Raw genomic sequence first — 22,126 nt, 5'->3', positions numbered from 1 at the left:
TGAGCTACCCTGCCAAGCCAACGTTCAGCCTCCTAAGCCAAACTGAATGCAGCACCATGTGAAGCACATCGAAGGGTTTGGCCGGCCGGTTCACCTCGAAATGCTGCCGGACTTGGACCACTCTCCTCTGCAGCTTCAAGTACCTGCGTTCCGATACCCGCTTCAGTATTGCCTTTAGCTCCGGGATCTTCTCGACGGGTACCGTTATTGAGAACTTGCTCCAATCTAGGACGTCGCTGAATGGCAGCGGGTAGTAGGCCGATAGGATCACGGGGACGCACCCCGAGTGGATCGCCTCGACCAGCCTAGGGCTCGCGACCTCGTAGCCGCTCGGGCAAAGGCAGAACTTGCTCCGGCCCATAGTTTGCATGTAGTTTTGGCCCTTCGGGAGGTACTCGTGGACTTGGACTTCGCTGTCCTTGTCCTTCCAATGGTGAAGCAGGATCTTCCTGATATCCCCGTGAGGGCCGCCGGAGAAGAAGGCGAAGATGTCGCGCCTGCTCGGCCGCAGCCCGAGATGGGGTATGGTGATCTTGAAAGGATGCAAGTTGAACTCAGGGAGCGAGGCATCTCTTGTGGGGTTGAATCCCTCTGATGTGTTTGCATTGCAAAGCACTCTCATGAAGTTCTTGAACTTGTCTGGGTCTTCTCGCGTGACATCTGGTGCCTGAAATGCCCATTTTCACTAGTGAGTCTCGAGAAGTAAATCGAGAAGAGTTGAAACAAGTTGATCGAGACACGCGCACGCACACGCACACGCACATACCCAGTCATGGCAAGAGACCATGAAATGGTCGGCGCCGAGGCTTCTGTTCCAGAAAGGGTATTTACGAGCCACCACATCGACGTAATCAGTGAAGGTGTGAATGAGTGGGTCCCGGTCGTAGGAGACGAGGGGCCTGTAGAGGAAGGTTATGATCCCGGCGATGCTTATTGGCAAGAAGAAGGCGTGCGCCTGGTCGGGATGGCGGGCCAAGAAGGGGCTGAGCCCACTCTCCAGCTCGTCGATGAAATGGCCCTCGATGCTGTATATGTTGTTCACTGGCCCTATATGCACCATGGGCAGCTCTCCTTCCCTATAGTTCCATATCTTGAATCTCTTCACCATCTCAATATGACTCCTGATCATCATCATTCAGCAGATTGTGTGTTATAATTATAAACCGGTCTCGTGTAGTGACAAGGGATGGCACTTTTGTAAAGTAACTGTAGGTTTCATATTATTATGTCTAATAAATGCATCAGATTTATCGGTTTCGTATCGGTTTTGATAATACAAAGTTCTTACTCATTTTACTTAAATTCCTTGTTGCGAAGACAAATGACAATGGCTCAAGCAAGCCAGATTAGCTAGTATCATCCATGAACAATCGATGATTTTTCTATGTCGGTGCAATCTACTCATATTTCAATAATCTGAAATCTCGATATTAAAATTTTGTCGATAACGTAGGCAACCGAATATAGACTTCCCATTAATCGTGCTTGTCCTTGAGGAAAACCTCAAACTCTTCATGCCTGACTTGGTGAGATGGGCAATCCCAGCTGTCAATGCAATTGAACACGAGAATGGATATTGCAATCAACTAATAATTGTCCATACTTTATCCCAAAACTAGTCAACTATAGTCCACACTCCTTCACCCAGCATGTTATATGTCTCATCAAAAGAAAAAAGGAAAGAAGGTTTTATCAGGTCCAGTTAAAGATTCGGTACGTAGAAGATGATTTGCAGAAGTACCATTCTATAGGTGACTGAAACATATGCATATGTTTGTGTGAAACAGAAAAACAAATGTAAACTGGGAGAGAATGGGCTCAAACTCAACTGGTGAAAAGCATAAGCATTCCGGTAGATGGCTCCCCGGGGGATGAATGTCTCCTCTTTGTCCGACGTATAGTTCCGGGCACGAACCGCGTCACGAATCGCCGCTCGTGCTCTAGCTAAATCCCTTTCTACTCTCCGCAAGCTACTAATCTTCTTCTGCACCTAGATTTGCAGTAACCAAAAACCCAAAAAACTGAGTATCATAAAACGCACGTTCATCCATGCGGACATCTATATACACCGGATCGTAAAGATTGACCGAACAAAACAAGAACAGCAATTCCTCACCCTGTTAATTGGGATAGAACTAGAATTGGTCTGATGGTGAGAAACATGGAGCGCAGATTTGAGGGTTTCTAAGGAGATTGTAGGTGATACTTGCTTAGGGCCACGGCCGGTGTTTCGGAGAGGGCTAAAGAACGTGGACACAGATTGATTCACAGGAGACGAGTAGAGAAAGAAGAGGAGGAGGAGTAGAAGAAGAGTTGGGAAGATCACGCAGGGGGTGACATTGTGAGACATCGTAATTGGACTCTTCGAATCCTCTCTCCGTCTATCAGCTTGCTGTCCATATCATGTGCTTTAGAAAGGTAAGAAGGGAACGAGTTTAAGGCGAGGCACCAAATTGGGTAACAAGATCGTGCCCACATCTGACTTTCCTCTTGTGGACATGCTACTTTTGCAAGAGCAATTTAAGGGTTTGGAAATATCCGAGTGGTGAAAACAGACCATATGAAAACGGTCGCTGTCAATACATTGGATCCGAAGGGGTCATTACTAGGGCGTGAAGGGCTCAGGACTTGCACCCGTCTTTTCAAGACACTTCGTTGACACGCCCAACAGGAAAAGATAACCGAAGACAACGTGAGATTCATAGAGGAATCATGGTATAAATGTGGGTTGCTCTCTCTCTCCCTCTCTTTTTTTTTTTTTTTTTTTTTTTTGGGGGGTCTCTTTCGAGTTTATCGAAGAGAGGCAAAAGAAATTATCTTACAGCTGGAATGGGGTAAGTTCTTTCCCAGTATGGTCGGAGCAATTAAGGAAGTTAAAGATTTCCTCTTAGTCCATCATATTGATTTCTATCCCAATTTGGAAGTCTATTTAGGATAGGGGAGCTGGCTTATGTTTCTTTATAAGATTTTTTATGAGAGAGTATTAGACTTTCATCAGCTTCATCACCAGAATAGGGAAAGCTCGAGGTTTTCGACTAATCTCATGATATAAATTTTTTTGGAAATTAAATAAATTTTACGCTCTTTGAAAATAAGTTTTGTCCCATCTGCTAAAGCTTGAAGAATTCCCAAAGGATCGGCATATTCGGGATCAATACGTTGTTGCGCAAATCGTTTACCTGTAACTATTCAATATCCTTATGAAAAATTAATTACATCTGAGCGTTTCCGCGGTCACTTTTCTCTCTATAATAAGGGTGCGTTCCGAGGTGTGAAGTGGGAGAGAAGGGATTTCAGAATTGGGGCAAAGACGATTGAGGAACCATTCATGATCCTTATTATGATCTTGTTGTGCCAAATTTGAGAGGCTTTTAGATGTTTTCAAAGCATAGTCGATCGTCCGTGGACTGATCAACTCAAGCAAAGGTTAATATTCTTTTCCAAAGGAGAATAAGGAAATTAATAACAATTTGCTGGTTGGAGTTGGATGTATTGTTGCGGGGTAGTCTAAAAGTACCTAAATTTCCTTGCTACATTGATCGATATATCATAAAATCCAATTCATAACACTTAACTTTTAATAGTGTTGCATTTATATCTTTGCGACCGGTTCATCCAACAATTTACATTATATTTCTTGTGCAGCAGGTGTTAAAACTGAATTTCTTATGTATGACTTAAGTAACAATGGGCCCAATCATGTATAGACCGGCCTTGTCATATAAATATAGCATTTTCACCCACTTAAGTATAATAGTGATCTCGCAAAAATTTACGTGATTTCAAAAGAGGTCCGGATCACATCCCTCCGGACATCTTATTTGTCTATGGCATTATACAATTGCATTCTGTAGTCTTAGGTCATCTACTAATCTGAGGGTAATGGACGGTATTACAACATTTAATTATTTCACGACTTCATATATGCATTTTCCCCCAATAAATCCCTTTTCTTAAGCCCCAAATTAAGATGTTTTTGTAATTTAGTTTCTAAGTTGAGAGTTGGTCAAATTGATGTAATTGGAACTTTGTGGGTCCAAAAAAAAAAAATTTAAAAGTTAAAAGGTTCAATTGATTAATTAGGGAAATTTTGATATCAATCAATAATAGAAAGTGATGTGAGTGGGGATCAAAGGACTAAGGAACCGCTTACTTGGCGCGCATATCTAGGGTAATTCACATTATGGGTCGTTAAACTCAGGTTACATTTATAACCTTAACTTCACTGAATTCTAATTTTAATTAGTCAATCATTTAGAGAGAAGTACAATTGACATATGCAATGAATTCATCTAATTTAGTGGGTCAAACAAAAAGAGGTCTTTTTTTTTCCTTTAGGTCTGAAAAGCAAAAGATTATATGAGGTCAATTGTTTTTAAGTAAAGGAGAGTTTTATACGAACAAATGAAAAAGACAAATGATGTTATATGGTCAAATGACGCCGTCAGAGGTGCTGAGCAATGCCACTTAATGGAAACGTGAATCTAGCACAATGACTTAGCAAAATCACAAGAGACATACCTATTTATTTCACAGATAATAAATGATTTAGAAATTGTATCTTTAAGGATTGTTTGAAATAATTAGTTGATGAAAAATGTTTTCATTACTGACAACAATTTATATTCTAAACATTTTCTTTAACGATGAAAATATTTTCTGTTTATTCATTTTTGTAAACGATACAAGTAATTATTATTTTTAAATATATTTTTCAAATAATTCATTTTCCTTGAAACAAATAGAACGTTAGAAATATGAGTTGGGCATGATTGAGCCACTACTTATCTTAACTACTGAATGTTTATGTTATTATTTCCTCAAGTTTGGTACGACTAATTTGATTTCATGAACCATATTAACTTATTAAGTTGGACCTTTTTTTTGTTTTGTGAAATATAGATTATTCATATTAGGGCTTGGAGATTGAGGAGCAACTCCCTCATCTCATGCCTAGTGCTCAGAGAATGGGCCAAAGGCGCAAGCCATTTGTTATAATTTTCACATGGTGTTCACTATAGTTTCGTAATTTTTCACTCAATCATTTAGGTGTCAAAATTATTAAAAGACGTTTCACTTGTAACTCTAGCAACACGTATCCAACAAATCCTACCTAAGTTTATATTAGTAAAAAAATATCGAACTTATCTTCATATATTTTTTTTCTAAGAAAGAGAAGTCCAAAGTGGAGTTAAGCCCGGGATCATGGTCCTGAACGACAATTTTTTTCCAATTTCTTTACCTCGAACCAAGCAGGAGAGATCGCCCCTATCCTCGGGAACTTGTAAATTTTTTTTATTTGCAAATGAAAATGGGATTGGAGTTTTCGATTGACACCTAGTTTAGCCCCGGATTGTCGATTTTGGAGCAAGGAGATGGCTCAAATGTCATTGTTCGTGCGCTTCCAGTAATACCGTTACACCAAGAAGTCATGTAGGACGATTTTATATTAACTTTAACATCACTTGGGATTTCCGGTTAGGAAAATCACCGACCTCATTGAAATGAATCCTTTTTAAAAGTTACAACGCTAAGTAGTTAACTGAAAAACTATAACATCAAAATCAACGTCATTTGAAAATTATGATACTATTAATACCCTTTTGTTGTTTGAAGAGGTTGTGTCATATAATAATTGATGTGATATCTTATATTCTTGGAACGGCAAAACAACATCGAATGTGATTTTGAGAATGCATTTTTATTAGGAAAATTATCCAAAAAATCCTAAACATGTTGTTAGACTTTTACTAATTTGATCTTAAACATTTTACTTTCTATTAATTTTGATCGAAAATCACTGACATGAATATTAGAGGTGTACAAAAGAACCGGGACCTTCCCAAACCGCTCGAAACCGGATCGGAACCGCCCGGAACCAGTGGTTTTTAAGAGAACCAGTCCAGTTCCTAGTTCCAATTTATGGGAACCGGTGGGTACAAGTCTGGTTCCTGGTTCTATGGGTGGATTAGCCCACCCGCCCCCGAGATGGACCGATTATATTATAATAATAAATTAATTTTTAATATTTAAAAAAATTCGGGATTAGCAAATCTAAAATTTAGAGCTCCAATCACCATCTTGTCTCAATTCACTACTTGATCATCTCCCTTTGAGTTCTAGTTTGAACTCGGCAAAACAGTGAGTTGATTCTATTTTCCCCCTCGAACTTGAACTCTCTTTCCACATTGTCGTCATCCTCGTCACCACCTCGGCATACACTATCACTATCGTCCTCTTTGTTGTTGGACTGGTCCCGCTTCTACCTCCCCTCTTCCTTCTCCCCCTTCTCAGGCCTCCCCATATCGTCCTCATTTTTGGGGACAAGGGCAAACTCCAAGTCTAAGAATGGCTCATCATCCCCATTGACCTCCTCGTTGTCAGTCTCGAGGGAGGAGCGGGAGACGGCGGAGGTGGTGGCAAAGATGGTGGTGGTGGTTGGAATGAAAGTGGCGCAAGGGTCGCGACCGCCGCCGCCGCCGCCGCCACACTAGTACTTGAGGAGAATAAAGTTACTATGGTTGGGAGAGTCAAAATAAGTAGATGTGGGGAGGATGAAAAGAGGAAGGCGTAGAGGTTGAACCGGTTTTATGGATCCACCTAGGAACCGAACCTAACCGACGGTCCGGCTCCCGGGTGGATCCATGTAACTAGTAGATGATTCTCAATTCTAATTTTTCGGAACCGGTTCATTCCCGATTCTTGGTCAAGAACCATCCACCCGGACTGTGCACACCCCCAATAAATACTAGTCAACATATGTGATACGATCGATGCTAAAGTGGAAGATTTTAAATAATATTTTTTTTTTGAATTTTTCATTTTTTTTCTTTTCTTCTCTTTAACATTTCCATTTTTTTTTTTTTTTTGTATTTCCCTTTTTCCCTCTACGAGCCATCGATGAGGTCAGGCAATGGCTGGCCAATAAAAAATGGTAGGGAAAAGGAAAAAGAAGAAAAGACACTACCATTGATGAGGCCTAGCATGACTAGTGGAGGAAAAAGGGAAAAAAAAAGATAAAGAAAAAAAGATGTTGGCCATCATGTGGCTTGGCAAAGGCAAGCGTGAGGGAAAGAAAAGAAGAGCAAGGGAAAAAGAAAAAGAAAAAGAGAAAATAAATAAAAGTGAAAGCGAAAAAATATTATTAAAAATTACTCATAACAATACTAGCCATGTTATATAAAATGGTTGGTGTTCACCTCAGCGATTTCTAACTGGCCAAATGTGGAAAAAGTTTTGAATTTAATTAGATAAATTTGAAAGATTTAGAACTAAATTGATAAAAACACAATGAGTTTAAAATTTTTTACACAAATCTTTCCCATTTTGATCTTGTCTACGTGGAGCTGAAAGATCATTCTCTAGGTTTCCTTTAAATCAACTTCCAGTATAGGTTAAGACAAATTGAGAATTTAATTCAAATGACCAACTTCCATGATTGGTTGCATTAGGAATCAGGTCGCTGCCGCAGATTCTCCTGAGCTTTGAGTAGTTTCTTTATGCTTCTACTCTTTTTCCCCCATTGGCCAAAGCTACGACATGTCAACTTGGATATAATTTCTCGAGGCAGGAATTGGGATTAAGACACCTCATTTATTTTAATTCTTTTTGCAAAACATGATTCATATTGTTACGAATCGCTCGCTCCAAAGTCACGATTGGGCGTTAGCCGCAAAGATGTCTCCCCTTACGAATTTTTCTGGACTCAAGTAAGACATATACCTTTGTGCATATGGTTAATACGAATGAGACTACAAATGGAAATGTAAACTTGACCGATAAAGGACAACATGGTTAAAAACAAGGAGATCGTGTCATTCGTATCGTTCCGAATCAAGACATCTGTGCATTCCAAGAGGGGTGGACGCAATCGATTCACGAGCTTATTGAGCCTAAGGCCAAGTGACGAATTGCTGACCATGGACTTTTGATAAAAGCATTAGATTACTATTTACTAATATGGGGGACAGACAAGACAGAATTTGATAAAAATGCAAAGTTAATCTACTTTTTCTGTGCACCCCATTGCGGTCGAATCATTCCCCAAAGTGTGAAGAAGCAATTGACTGGCATCGAATGTGGGTTGACAGTTTTCCAGCGCATTAGCTGGCAAAGAATAATGCTGAGGTTGAATCATTAGGAAGCACACAATGGACATTTAGGGGCGAATGGCGAATCAAATTCACGACAACAAGATACATCAAATTGGGTGATTTATCCTGTTCAACACAAGTGCGAAGAAAATATGACCCCGAAGCACCATAGATGGAGCCTCTCTCGTCCCGTCGATCACTCTCCGTCCGCGTCAGATCGGCTAACGTGTCGAGAAGCAGGACTTCGAGCACAACGTGCGGGTAACATCACTCGACGGGTACCGGAAAAAAAGCTATAATTGGAAAAGGCATTGGTTTGTGGGTAATCTCCGGATTTACTCTCAAAGTTTGGAGACTAATGCAAATCATTGTCGAGAATAAGAATTGCAAATCCAAGCACCATTTTCTACCGTTGGGATGGAATGAACTGGAGAACTCGATGCATACAAAAGGAATAATTCAATGAACATATAGCGTCCTGTCTAGGCTCTAGCACCAGCGAAGTCCCTTCCGAGCTGACATGAGCTCATTTCTAAAAGCTAATTCCTTTTGTCTTTGCAAAGCACTCATGTCATAGAATAGTATTCCCTAAAATATTTATTCGTGGCATTCTCTCGTGTCGGGAATTTTTATAGTCGGCTCTCTTCATGATACACTTAGTTCTCGAGTCTTTAAAACAGTATCATGATCAATCTTAACAATCTAATTTTTTTAACTTGCTAATCAAGTTTGCATGCTATTCTTAGCAAAAGCTGCTTATACTTAGTAAATTTATTGTTATACAATAGATGATTCGCATTGGCGGTAAAATATTTAATTTCTAGTAAGAACACTCATTCAAATTTAAATATATTATTTTTACCAGTAACTCTTTTTCATGAGTGTAATATTGAAAACAAGTAAAGAACGAAAAAAAAAATTGTTGATAGAAAATTATGCTTAGTACATCTATATCTAATATACGATGAGGGCTCATTAGCATCCTTGATGGTGGCGGGCAAGAATGGCGCAACCCCCGCCAAAGCAATTGAGCCACTTCCAAGCCGCTCTCTCTCTCTCTCTCTCTCTCTCTCTCTCCATTTTTTTTAATAAGAAATAATCTAATCGCAATCATGTTATTAAAGAACTATTTCAAAACGATAATTGGAATGAAAACGTTTGCTAAAAATAAATACCAGGGACAAATAATGTTTACTAGTTTACTATAAGCAAATTAATTTTACTCTCAAATGTACTTACTTTACTCTCAATGGTAAAAATTAGCAAAAAAGTTTTAAATCTATTATATTGTACCATTTGAATTATAAATATTTGAATTATGTTAATTGAATAATAAATTTTTTAATGATTTGTAGATTAGTCTATCTAATCAATTTTGAGTGAAAATTACTGACATGGATGTCGGTCATTCTACGTAACACGATCGACAAATAATTGGCATAGACATAGACAATTTTTACAATTTTTCATATTTACAATTTTGCTTAATTTTTGTCTTTTTTGTTTTCCTCTTTTCCTTTTTCATTTCTTTTCTTTTTCCCAACTATGAGCAACGAGATTGTTGGCCACAAGTGAGGTTCAACAAGGGCCTTCGTGACCTTGCTTAGATCTTGGTGAGGCCTTCATGGCCCTCATCAGCCACAAGCGAGGGTCAATTAGTGACATCGCCAGCCCAAAGTTAAAAAAATAAAATAAAAAGAATGAAAATAAAAAAACAACATAAAATGTATGTATATAAAAATTATAAAAGGCGTCCAGATTAACATCGGTAGTACCATATAAGATAGTCAGTGCTCACATCAACGATTTTCGACTAAAATTGATATGATTGATTATATCAACAAATCATCAAAAGGTTTTAGTCTTTCTTGGTATAATATAAAGATTTAGGATTAAATTAGCATAAGTGTAACAGGATTATGACTCTTTTTATAATTTTCCGGGCGATGTGCCACAAAATATATTAAGTAACTTACAATAACTATACTATATCATAAAAAGAATTTTCATTTTCTTTGCAAGATGAAGATCTACTGAAACTTAGATCCATTTTACTTTTCCTTAATGCGATTGGTTGACCTTCTACTGGAAATAAAAGAAGGACCTCACCTTGTGGTGCAGTGACAGTGAAGTCACCATAGATGCCCACCTCTGTAGCCATACATACTATAAATAGTCTTGCAGAACAGAACTGAGCACTCTAGATCATCAGCTAAGCTCTCCATAGAGAAGAACCATGATCGGATTCGAAGACATATACAAGGTGATCGCGGCCATGGTGCCTCTCTACGTCGCGCTGATGCTTGGGTACGGCTCCGTGAGGTGGTGGCGCATGTTCACCTCCGAGCAGTGCGACGGCATCAACCGCATGGTCTGCTACTTCATCCTCCCTCTCTTCGGCTTCGAGTTCACGGCCGCGCACGCCAATCTCTTCGAGATGAATTACTCCGTCATGGCAGCGGACGCCATCTCGAAGCTCCTCGCCGTCCTGATCCTTGCCTTGTGCGCCAGATGCTGCAGCAAAATGGACTATAGCTGGTGCATCACCACCTTTTCCTTGCTCACCTTGACGAATGTCCTGATCGTCGGGGTGCCATTACTGAGAGCGATGTACGGTCAGGTGGGTGTGGATATCGTGGTTCAGTTATCGGTCATCCAGGCCGTTCTGTGGTTTCCGCTTCTGTTGTGTTTCCTTGAGTTTCGGAAGATGGGGATGGACTATTCTCCGACGACGACGAGCGCGACTACTGATGATTTGGTGCCGGGCGAGAAAGACGTCGAGGGAACAGCCGAGGCTGTGAGGACCAACAGCACAAGACCGAGACTGTGGACCGCCGTGAAAATTGTGGCTCCGAAACTGGCCCTGAATCCTAACATCTACGCTTGCATCATCGGCGTCGCTTGGGCAGTAATAGCACACAGGTTTGCAATTCAAGGGACGGCATCTGCTTTAGCGAGCGATGCCGGATTGTCGCCAGATATCCATCAACTCACATAGCTGTTTCTTTTGTAAGGTTCAAAGTGAAAATGCCAGGCATCGTCAAAGAATCCATAGAGATCCTATCGAGAGCTGGGTTAGGAACTGCTATGTTCAACATTGGTAAGTAAAAAGTTAAGGTGAACCGCTCCTAGTCACTTTCATTTGCAAGAGTAGGATTCCATATCTGCTCATCTCATCTGATATTCCATATCTGCTCATCTCATCTGATATGTCTGCAGGTATATTCATGGCAATGCAGAGGAAGGTGATAGCTTGTGGCGTGAAATTGACATTTGTGGGAATGATCTTGAGGTTCATTGCTGGACCAGCTCTAATGACCGTGAGTTCCTTTATCATGGGACTGCGTGGCGATGTCCTCAGAATGGCTATCATGCAGGTAATGAAACTGAAGTTCGTTGCCTATATTCGACCGTGGGATGCTCTTACATCCATTCTGTATTATGAACTCAAGCGGTCGATAGCTCAGATTTTAAACCCGCCGGCATAAACTAGTATTGCTTAAGTAAGCCTAGTGTATAGAACTTTCAAAACTATAGCTCTGCTTCTGTCACTTGTGTTCAATTTCTACGGATCCAGAAGAGTGATCTGCCTTTTCGCCATTTGCAGGCGGCACTGCCACAGTCGATTACGACCTTCATCTTCGCGAAAGAGTACGGATTACATGCGAGCGTTCTCAGCACCGCGTAAGTCATCTGAATTCATTCGAAATAGTTCCATCCATGCACAATGTTCACCAAAAATCAACTTTCATCGGTCTAACGAAGGCACCTGCACTTGTGTATTGCAGGGTGGTGTTCGGCACATTGGCATCTCTACCAGTGCTGATAGCCTATTATACTGCTTTAGAGGTTATGTAAAAGCTGACCCACGTCCTAGGATTAGGGAAGAAACATTTTGAGAGAGGAAATGGAGGATCAATGCAAGCGTGGATGAGAAAACCTGTGGTGATTAGCTTGTGGATTGTGTAACGTCGCGAATTCCTTAGTTGTGAATTTTAGACCCAAAAAGTTCCCGAGTTCATATACAGAAATCGCACTAGGACAAGAAATTTCAGGGAGAGTTCAATTCCAAACTTAATCAAAATAAAATGCGGGTGACGGCCGCACTCGCAACGCATCAATTTCAGAAAATGGAACGTACTCTTTCGATGCCTTGATCCGGAAGAAGGCGAGATCCAATCTGAGTCCATCACTACATTCACGCTCGCTCGCTCGCTGAATGAAGCAACCTGACAGACTGAACGCAACTCAAAATCTTCTCTCCGACCTTGGAAAAGTCCATCCCACCTCCTTGCAACAACAACAAGAAGGAACGAATAAGAAAATCCTAGAGCTCTCGAACCCACCCTCGCTCAAATTGCCATTGAACAGAAAAGGATCGGCCAGGACGGTGCCAAAGGGAACAAATTCAGCACGGAAATTACCAGGACAGTCTTAAACATATTGCAATTTTTCTAATTTAATCATAAATATTTTTTTGTATAATTTAATTCTAATCTTTTTAGATTTGTATAAATTCAGTCTATCGAGTTCATTTTGGCTGGGTGGGGTTGACTGTCAATTTTTTTTTTTTTCTTTTTTTTTTCTTCTGACCAGTTGCCAAATTGGCCAGAGGCTAGGACCGGTGAGGTTGATCTCATTGGCCACTAGGGAGGCTCGCCCTTGTTAGCACTCTTCTAGTTTAACGACCATTTAGAGGAAGAAGGAAAGAAAATGAAAAACATAAAAAGAAAATGAAAAAAATTGAAAAAACATTACAAAATTGACACGTCGGTATTGGTAGGTCAAAATTGACCGGATAAACTATATTAGCAGAAATGTAAAATGTTTAAATCTTAATTGAAAAATTATAATAAATTTATGATTATTTTGATAATTTTCTCCCGATTCGGTTGCATTCCAATACGAATGCGAGTCCAGCCACTGACCAGCCACTAACTAACAATTGAGTACCCTCCACTAAAGAAACTACCGGAAATGGAATCAAATTGCTAGGAAACAGGCATCGAAGAGACTGTGTGACAGATCGGAATGATTAGGCCGCCGCCCAGAGAGAAATACTTTGAAAATGGAGAATTGGCTCGCGATGGATCGTTTCAATTATTGATAGACAAAATAGGGCTTGGACCGTTGGAGGGCAGACGACGAAACTGAAGCAGCAGCCGCCACTGCCGTCGTCGCCGTTGGCGATATCAAAAGTGAGGAGGCGAGGGACGATGTCCTCGAACTTGGTCTCCACTCCATAGTGCCGAGACTCCCCTTGTGTCCATCAACCTATATTAATGTGAAGAGATAAATATGGTAGAAGTCTTAAAACTTATCATGAAAATGTAATTAAGTCTTAAAATTTGTTAAATTATTTTAATCAAGTTCTAAAGTTAACAACATTAGCTTTTCTAACGAAAAATACTGACGTGACGCCGACGTGACGTTTTAAATAATTTTTTATATCCATGTAGCTTTTTTAAATTAGATTTAATAATTAGAAAAGAAGAACTAATTTTTTTTTTTTTTTAAATGGCCGGCCGCCCATCACCGGGAGGGGCTCGCAACGGTCGCCGAACCCTCCGGTGGTGGGCGGGAGCGGCTAATTTTATCTTCTTTTTTAACAATTTTTAAATATAAATTTTAACTTTTCTTTTTAGTTTTTAAATCTAATTTTTTTAATAAAAAATAATTAAAAAAGTCAGGTGAAAATGAAAAATTACTTAAAATGCCACGTGGGCGCCACATCCAGGATTTTCCGTTAAAAAGGTTAATAGTGTTAACTTTAGGAGTCGATTGAAATAATTTGATAAGTTTTAGGATTTAATTGTATTTTTGTGATAAGTTTTGAGACTTCTATGACACTTATCCCGATGTGAAAATGTACTTTACTAATCTACATGTTTTTTCTCTTGCCGAAAGTCACGTTGATGAGAACATTAGATGATGTGAAAGAATAAGGGTGCATCTATTTTGTGAGATGGCGAATGATTTGAATAACATTTTCTCTAGATGATGGCTCATTTTAGTTATAAAAAGGATAAAAATAAAAATATTTTTATCGTCTACCAAAATATTTAAACATAAATTATTGTTGGCAATGATAAAAAAAAAATTATTGATTTATTATTTCAATATATATATATATATATAAATTATTTTTTCAAATAACATGATGGTCTTAAAATTCATGAAACAGGCAGGCCTTGCCAACACTAACTTAAAAATTAGGGCTAATGTCAAGAAAATTTGAAATTGATGCACTTGTCACAAATTAACCACAATAGTACACTTGTGATATATATACAGTGTTAATTTCCATTGAATTTTACTATCAAAGTCATTAAGCTTGATGATACGTAACAATTAACCGATGTATCAGTTTGGAGTTTTTAATGTAGCAGTTTATGATTTATCTTCATTAATTTAATTTAAAGAATAGGTAAATTTATCATAAATATATCCATATGGGATTTTTGGTAGTAAAAAGTTAGGTTATAGTAAATTTATTATAAATGTACAAATTTAAAGTTTTGGTAGTCAAAATATGAATTTGAAGAAAATTTATCAATTTAGAATTTTTCACAATATTAACCCAAATAAATACGAAATTACAGGGGGTGGTGTTGCCCAACGGAAAGACGTTCCAGTTCGGATCCGGAGCGAGAGAGAGAGCAACCCTAACGTGACGTATCTCTCTTTCCTCTACTCTCGGCGCTCAAGTTTCTCTCTCTCTCTCTCTCTCTCCCCTTCCTCTCGCTCTCACAGGCACGCACGCAGCGCCCGTTCCCGCCGCCGCCCGCCGCCGCCGCGCCTCCCTCCCCCCCTCGCTCGCCCCGCAGCAACCCAGCCCCAGCTCTCTTTCGGTACCTCATCCCCTCCTCTCGCGAGCAAATTCTTGATTCCTTATGAATGACGGTGTTTGATTACATGCGATTCTGGAAGACCATCTGTTTCGAGCGAACTGTGAGGAATCTGCAGATGCTCTGATAAGAATGCTTTATATGGTGATTCTCAAGGGAAGAAAAAGGGGGAATTTTTGTGCGTAGTTGCTGGGTCAAAATACCAGCTTTTGTGTTTTGGATTGGGATTGTTTGATGGGAAGGAGTTTCCCATCGAGATTGGCTGATGTGTGTTGTGAATCCGAGTGACACGAATACTCCTCTGGGAGATTATACTGTTTGGAGCGAGCGATTAGCTAGGACCGAGAAATTTGAGGGTTCTGTAGATGCTTTCATAGGAATGCTTTATATTGTAATCCCCAAAGGAAGAAAAAAGAAATAAAGAAAATTTCGCCATGACTGTACTAGTTTTGTGTGTAGTTACCAGGTCAAAATACTAGCTTTTCGTGTTTTGGATTGGGATTATCTGATGGAGAAGAAGAGTTTCCGATCGAGATTGGCTGATGTGTGTTGTGAATCCGAGTGACATGAATACTCCTCCGGGAGATTATACTTTTGGAGCGAGCGATTAGCTAGGACTGAGAAATTTGAGGATTCTGTAGATGCTTTAGTAGGAATGCTTTATATTGTAATCCTCAAAGGAAGAAAAAATGAGAAATTTCGTCATGACTGTAGTAGTTTTGTGTGTAGTCGCCAGGTCAAAATACTAGCTTTTTGTGTTTTCGATTGGGATTGCTTGACGGGAAGGAGTTTCCCATCGAGATTGGCTGATGTATGTTGTGAATCCGAGAGATTGCTGTATGAGTACAGATATCGCAAATTTTTCACACGAAGTATTTAGAAGGCATTTTGCTTTACGATTTCGGGCTTCTTGTTTTGACCTCCGCTTTTTTCTTTGTTCTTGTATCTTTCCAGATGAAGAAGAAGAAGCAGAGATCTGCTGCTGATTCCACCCCTGATCCCGATGCCGGTCTTGATCTGAAGTCTCTGATTAACCAGCATTCGGTGTTCTTCGACAAGTTGGTCGAGCTCATCCCTGCAAGATTTTACCTGCCCACTGATGACAAGGACAAGCCATGGTTTCAGGGTCTCAGCAAAGACGCAAAGGCTTCGGCCAAGAAGGAATCAAGGGAAAACATAAAGAAAGCTCGAAGAGAGCGACTAGACCCCGAGAGATCTTCTAAGACAACCCTCGACTTATTGAAGCAGAGCTTGGAAAAGGAGAAATCAAGCAATGAGTCTAATGAAGAAGTGACGGAACCTAGACCTACGTTGTCTGCTATGGAAGGGGACGAACGGTCAGCGACATATGAAGAACTCCGACAACGGCTTCATCGCAAAATTCAAGAACTCCGAGGGAATAGGAACACTAGGAATCCTGATAGGCCTAAGCAAAGCGAGAAAAAGGAAGATAAACAAAAGAAACGCAAGAGAGACTCTGCATCGGAGGAAGATAAGCCCACAAATGGTGATTCATCAGAGAAGATAGAGCAAGATGCATCGGAGGCGGCAAAGGGACTTGCCCTCACTTATGTGAAGCTCGGGGATGATGAGGACAAGAAGAAAAAGAAGAGGAAGGTGTCAAAGCTTACAGAGCTGGAAAAGGCAAAGAGACTAAAAGAAGCAAAGAGGGACCCAGATGAAGGGGAGAAGATTTCGTGGAAAGCTGCAACAAGTAGGGCAGCCGGTGTTAAGATTCATGATGATCCCAAATTGTTGAAAAAGAGCATGAAGAAGGAGAAGAAGCAGCGCCAGAAGAATGCTGGAAAATGGAAGGAGAGGATTGAAACCACAGAGAAAATGAAAGCGCAGAAGCAGCAGAAAAGGTCGGAGAACATTGCTGGGAGGGCTCAAGACAAAAAGACGCGGCGGATTGCTAAAAGAGAGAAGAAGCTTCTCCGACCAGGGTTTGAAGGTCGCAAGGAAGGTTATATTAATGAAAATGGAAGTTAATTGCATCTACGTTCTTTTTGCAAGTTCCTGAGCGATAGGTAGTGACCCTTTGCCTTGGAATGGAGTTTGTTTAATTTTATACTGAAAGGGTTTATCAAGGATTTTTGTTTTAGCCTTCTAGGCAGTCTTCCTACTGTTCCGTAAAAGTCCAGGGTAATGCTGATATGCTTTGAATATACGTGGCTAAATTATGGTGGCATCGAGCACCTTGTAATCCAAGATTGGGCATGCTATATAGCCAGAGTCCGATGGAGTTTTTTGATTTGTTTTCTTTTGTCGTCTCCAAGGAATAATATGCAGTCCGTTTCCATATGGGTGGCAACCCTGTCGTGGTTTCTTTGCATACATACTCGTTACCCACTGGTTTCTTGGACATATGAATGTTCAGTAAAATGGTTTGTCATTTTGTTTTTGCTTGATATGATATGTCCTGTCGAAACAGCAGATATCCTATGCGCGTTAGCTCAAACTACCTATGCTCATGCTGGATTAGATTAGATCTGAACGAACGATAGTGAAATTAATGATTTAAATTGGTACTTGATGTCGGTATCGTTGCGAAAATATTTGGAATTCGTTATATTCTACCTCTGGGCTGTGGGTGATGTTTGAATCTTTTTCCCTGATGATGCTGGATTTTATTTCCTGAGGAATTCTTTATCTTTTTGTGCGCTCGAACTCACAGTCGAAAGACATGAATTAGGACTGTCTGGTTAGTCGTGATATTCCCCCCTTGCCCTTTTTCGATAGGAAGACTACAACTCCTCTTAGGCGACAGTCAATCGGATTATGGTCAATCAATAGGTTCTCTGATCTATTCTTCTACCCGATGAATGACCATCTCATAGGAGGCCCCACCGCAACACCCGGTTCTCTTTCTTTCTTTTTCCTTGCTTTGGCTGCACGAGGCAAATTAGTACTCTAAGAGAGATCAATTTTCTTTCTGGCTCAATGTGAAGGAGATGATCCAAATCCTTGTAACGTGCGGCATCGAAATGTTCTTTGTCACCAGATGTAAAGGTGCATGACCATGTGATGGTGGCTCAAGATCCTCCATCTGGGGCTCCCAAGCAAACTCTATAAGCACTTACAGATGAGAGAAGACCTGAGTTGACAGAAAAACTGCCGCATTGCAGTACCACATGTTTGAAAATGCAAAGGATGTCGCTGTAGTTTAATTAAATTCCACGATTCCATGGTACATCCAGATTGCTTTGGAAAGACCCACGTAGAATGTTGCCAAAAAATAATTGATCTCTGACAAAGGATGTCGCTCGAGTGGACTTGAAAACTAAACGTGAACCTAAAACGGGGCTTGGTTTGTGCGGAAGCAGAAAACTCGAGTTCATCTCTGATGTGCCGAAGGCAGAGGACGTGTATCCACCCCACTTCTTCAGGGAGACGAAGGAGAGTTAGCTCCCATGAAGGCTTTTCCTTAGTGATGCTGCTGAGTGACATGGACATGTCAGAGACAGTAAAGAAGAATGAAGACACAATGTAAGGGAACAAAAACAAGTTTCACTAGGAATGGCAACCGTGGAAAGGAAAAGGCTAGCTTGCAATGTAGAATTGAATTGGTAGAAGGTTCAAAACGAGAGGGTGGTTTTGAAGAAGAAGAAGAAGAAAGGGGATCCATCCTTCCCTGTACTGAAAGTTGAGAGGCGGGATGGGGGGAGCTCAAAAGCAGCAATGGCGCGAAACCGGTGGCCGGGTCTAAGACCAGGATAACCGTTAGGTCAAATGTAAAACATGCTTCTGTTCTAACTTACATTCAAAGAGTATTTAGGTGCAACCGTTGGCGCTCGGATTGCAGCCCTTTGCTTCAGGTAAGGGTCTGCAGCACATTGGGGGAGGCAAGATCATTTGAAGTGATTCTTCCTTCGATTGACGCAAACTGTTTTGCCATTTGAGCATCCGTTTGCCACTTGAAGAGCCACGCGCACACATATTTTGGCCAGAGTTATCTCTCAATCCAAAATGAGATTGATTGTTTATTAACACTACTTTTCAAACATGATTTTAGTACAATTTATTCGTCAAATATGAGCATGATATGGGATTAGTCTTTTAATACACGTTATTTGGTAAATCTAAAATAGGTATCCCTACATTATTAAACTCTTTCAAAACATTTATTAACAAGATATTCATAATTTTACTAGAAAGTTTAAAAAGTTAGAGATTTTCATAATTAGATACGAATCACCAAAAAATAAATAAGACCAAGGATGCAAATTCAGAGATTTGATATAGTGATCATAAAAAGTAACTTGATTGGTAAAGATGAGCCTCAATGTGCAAAATGGTATAACCTCACACAAATATTACCCACTTTTATGTTATTTCTCAAATATGGTTTTAATATCATTTATTTATCAAATAAGAGACCGATTTAAGATTAGTTATTTAATATATCATTTGTTTTATGTCATAGAATCGACTAGCCCTTGATACTAGTTTCTTTTCATTGCCTCCTAAATAGTTATTTCATGTTTAATTAGGTAATAAAATATGATACAGTAAATTTACAACTTTAAATTTTTGTTTTTGATTTTAACTCTTTTTCATACCCGAAAAAATATCATATATTAAACATGAGTCAAATCCCGAGGTGAGAATCCAACATCGTTAAACTCTCTCAAAACCTCAATATACTTGAACTAATATAGTATACGGGTAATTCAAAAGTAGAATCTACGTATACGAGAAGAATCATTCGCAAATATTTCTTACCACTTTCGAGAGACGCCCACACATGCGTCAACCCCTGCCTGCCTCTAACCTACTCTGCAGGCAACCTCGTGGGGAGTTTCCAAATCGTTGTTAATCATGGAGACTGAGAAACCGACCGTGTATCGCGGTCTCATTCTTGAAATGATAATCCCGCACGACTTTCAAGATCGTGGGGACGTCGCTTCCCCACCATTTCTCCAGCACTAGCCGGGATGCTCGGGCTGTCCTCCACCTCCACCTCCTCCCCTCCTCCTCCTCCTCCTCCTCATCCTTTCAAGGAAAGAATGCACTTCGCACGAACTACCCCGAAAAATCCAATCATAAGCGTTTTCAATTCGTGAGTTTTGATCTTTCCCAGAAGAAAAGATTCGGCCTTTGGCCGAGTTTGGGCTTCAATTCGTGAGTTTTGATCTTTCACAGAAGAAAGGATTTGGCTTTTGGCCGAGTTTTTGCTTCTTGGATGCTTTTCGCTGGTTTTCAAGAATACCCAAAACTAAAAGATCAGTCTTTTTCCTCAGAGCTGTTAATTAAATTCAACGATTCTCTGCTACATCCAGATTGCTTCGAAAAGACCTACATAGAATGTTGCCTAAAGATAATCAAACTCCGACAAAGGATGTCGCTCCATAGGAGAGGACTCAGAAAGTAAACATGGACCTAAAACGGGGTTCGATTTGGGTGGAATTAGAAAACTCTAGTTCACCTCTGATCTACTGAAGATGGGGATCGCATATCTATGCGGGTTGACCTGAATGAAATTGTGCGTTTTGGGCTGCAAGACTCACCTGCCCTATACCATCACGGTTTTGAGGGGCAGGTGAGCTAAGACTAGTGTCACACCTTATGTGGCACATCACCTTAAGCTTCATTCTTACTCGTGGCACATCATCTTACCATCCCCAGTGAGATTCGCTTCATTCCTACCCCTCCTTCATCATCCTCAAGATAGAGACATGCTACACTCTTATCCCAAGTAAGACCCAATCATTACAACCCCACTAGCTTCTACTTGGTTTGTCCTCGAGTGGCTAGGTTGGCTCTAATAACATTTATAAGAGCCCATCTTTAACCCAACTCATAATGATATTGTCCACTTTAGGCTATAGGATTCACCTATCCATGCCCTCACAATCTTATTCTTCCGAGTTTCGCCCAAAAAAGGCTTTATTGTCAGTTGAGATTGGTACCATACCTTGTATGGCACATCACCTTACCATCCTTAGGCAATGCGGGATTCAATTCATTCTTGTCCTCTTTGCCATTCTTGAGGCAAAGCCGCACTCCCATCCCTCACAGGACCGGATCATTATAGTTTGCACCCCACTTCTTAAGAGAGACAAAGAAGAGTTCACTCATAAGATGGCTTTACCTTCTGATGCTGCTGAGCAATATGTACAAGGGACACGAAAGAAGAATGAAGACACAAGGGGGTTAAGGTCACAAAAACGAGTTTCACTTGGAATGGCAACCGTGGAAAGGAAGAGGCTATATAGCTTGCAAAGAAGAATTGAATTGCCAGTCAGATTAAAAACGAAAGGGCGGTTTTTAAGAAGAAGAAGAAAGGGGACCCCATCCTTCCCGGTACCGAAAGTCGAGAGGCGGGATAGCAGAAGCTCAGAAGCAGCAAGTGCGCGAAATGGGCACTAGTCGAAGACCAAGATAACCTTTAGATCAAGGGCGCGAACCTGTCACGTACATAGGGCTTTGGCAACCCTAGCCAGTCCAACGCGGTGGCTCATCAAACAAGCCTCTGAATGAAAGATGCTGCCACGGAGTCGAATGTAAAACATGCTTCTGTTCTGACTTACATTCAAAGAGTACTTTAGGTGCGACCGTTTGCGCTCGGATTGCAGCCCTTGCTCTGGGTGAGGGTCTGCAGCACATTGGGGGAGACAAGATCATTTGGAAGTGATTCTTCTTCTGATCGAAGAGAAAAGTATTTCGGCACAACTTATCATGTCATGTTATGTTATGTCATGTTAGTGTCCGTTTACTTTCTCAAAAGGGTTGTCTCCTCAAGAGCCACACACACATATTTTGGCCAAAGTTGTCTCTTGATCCAAAATGAGATTGGATGTATAATAATATCACTTCTCAAATATGATTTTAGTACAATTTAGTTCGATATGAAGTTAATTTTTTAATACGCGTTATCTATTAAGTTTAAAATAGGTATCTCTACGTTATTAAACTCTTACAAAACATTTATTAACAAAATATTCATAATTTTACTAGAAAATTATTTTAGTTAGAAATTTATTGCCAGTTATATAATTAGAAATATATCACCAAAAATTGCATAAGAACAAGAAATGCAAAAGTGAGTAACTTGATCAATAAAGACGAGCCTAAATGTACCAAATGGTACAACCTCACATGAACATTACCCACTTTTATATTATTTCTCAAATATGGTACTTATATCATTTATTTGTTAAATATGAGACTGATTTGAGATTG

The 22,126-nt window shown here is 40.2% G+C and overlaps 3 protein-coding genes across 3 annotated transcripts; 2 read left to right on the top strand and 1 right to left on the bottom strand.

Annotated features, from left to right (window-relative positions):
- Positions 1-4: 4 nt before the first annotated feature.
- LOC104416512 (probable glycosyltransferase At5g20260) lies at positions 5-2,350 on the bottom strand. The gene is made up of 4 exons (XM_010027895.2): positions 2,207-2,350; positions 1,830-1,990; positions 767-1,121; positions 5-667 (listed from the first exon to the last, which is right to left on the bottom strand). Exons 1-4 carry the CDS (start codon positions 2,348-2,350, stop codon positions 5-7), a joined length of 1,323 nt encoding a protein of 440 aa, XP_010026197.2.
- A 7,953-nt stretch (positions 2,351-10,303) lies between these two features.
- Positions 10,304-12,511, top strand: LOC104456932 (auxin efflux carrier component 5). The gene is made up of 5 exons (XM_010071842.3): positions 10,304-11,015; positions 11,108-11,193; positions 11,313-11,470; positions 11,701-11,777; positions 11,882-12,511. Exons 1-5 carry the CDS (start codon positions 10,330-10,332, stop codon positions 11,949-11,951), a joined length of 1,077 nt encoding a protein of 358 aa, XP_010070144.2. The 5' UTR covers positions 10,304-10,329; the 3' UTR covers positions 11,952-12,511.
- Positions 12,512-14,747: 2,236 nt separating this feature from the next.
- On the top strand, positions 14,748-17,243 carry LOC104456933 (ribosomal RNA-processing protein 14-C). The gene is made up of 2 exons (XM_010071843.3): positions 14,748-14,944; positions 15,896-17,243. Exon 2 carries the CDS (start codon positions 15,896-15,898, stop codon positions 16,931-16,933), a length of 1,038 nt encoding a protein of 345 aa, XP_010070145.2. The 5' UTR covers positions 14,748-14,944; the 3' UTR covers positions 16,934-17,243.
- The last annotated feature ends 4,883 nt before the right edge of the window (positions 17,244-22,126 follow it).

This window comes from Eucalyptus grandis, chromosome 8 (assembly GCF_016545825.1).
Source record: "Eucalyptus grandis isolate ANBG69807.140 chromosome 8, ASM1654582v1, whole genome shotgun sequence".
Lineage (NCBI taxonomy): Eukaryota > Viridiplantae > Streptophyta > Magnoliopsida > Myrtales > Myrtaceae > Eucalyptus > Eucalyptus grandis.
This window is presented reverse-complemented; position numbering and strand designations above follow the sequence as displayed.

Excerpts from the sequence above, each read along its gene's own strand:
- LOC104416512 (XM_010027895.2), bottom strand. The coding sequence starts at position 2,350 with ATGTCTCACAATGTCACCCCCTGCGTGATCTTCCCAACTCTTCTTCTA. Across the intron at positions 1,991-2,206 it reads CCGGCCGTGGCCCTAAGCAA|GTGCAGAAGAAGATTAGTAG; the intron begins GTATCACCTACA and ends CTGCAAATCTAG. Across the intron at positions 668-766 it reads TGGTCTCTTGCCATGACTGG|GCACCAGATGTCACGCGAGA; the intron begins GTATGTGCGTGT and ends TGGGCATTTCAG.
- LOC104456932 (XM_010071842.3), top strand. The coding sequence starts at position 10,330 with ATGATCGGATTCGAAGACATATACAAGGTGATCGCGGCCATGGTGCCT. Across the intron at positions 11,016-11,107 it reads TGGGCAGTAATAGCACACAG|GTTCAAAGTGAAAATGCCAG; the intron begins GTTTGCAATTCA and ends TTCTTTTGTAAG. Across the intron at positions 11,778-11,881 it reads GCGAGCGTTCTCAGCACCGC|GGTGGTGTTCGGCACATTGG; the intron begins GTAAGTCATCTG and ends TGTGTATTGCAG.
- LOC104456933 (XM_010071843.3), top strand. The coding sequence starts at position 15,896 with ATGAAGAAGAAGAAGCAGAGATCTGCTGCTGATTCCACCCCTGATCCC.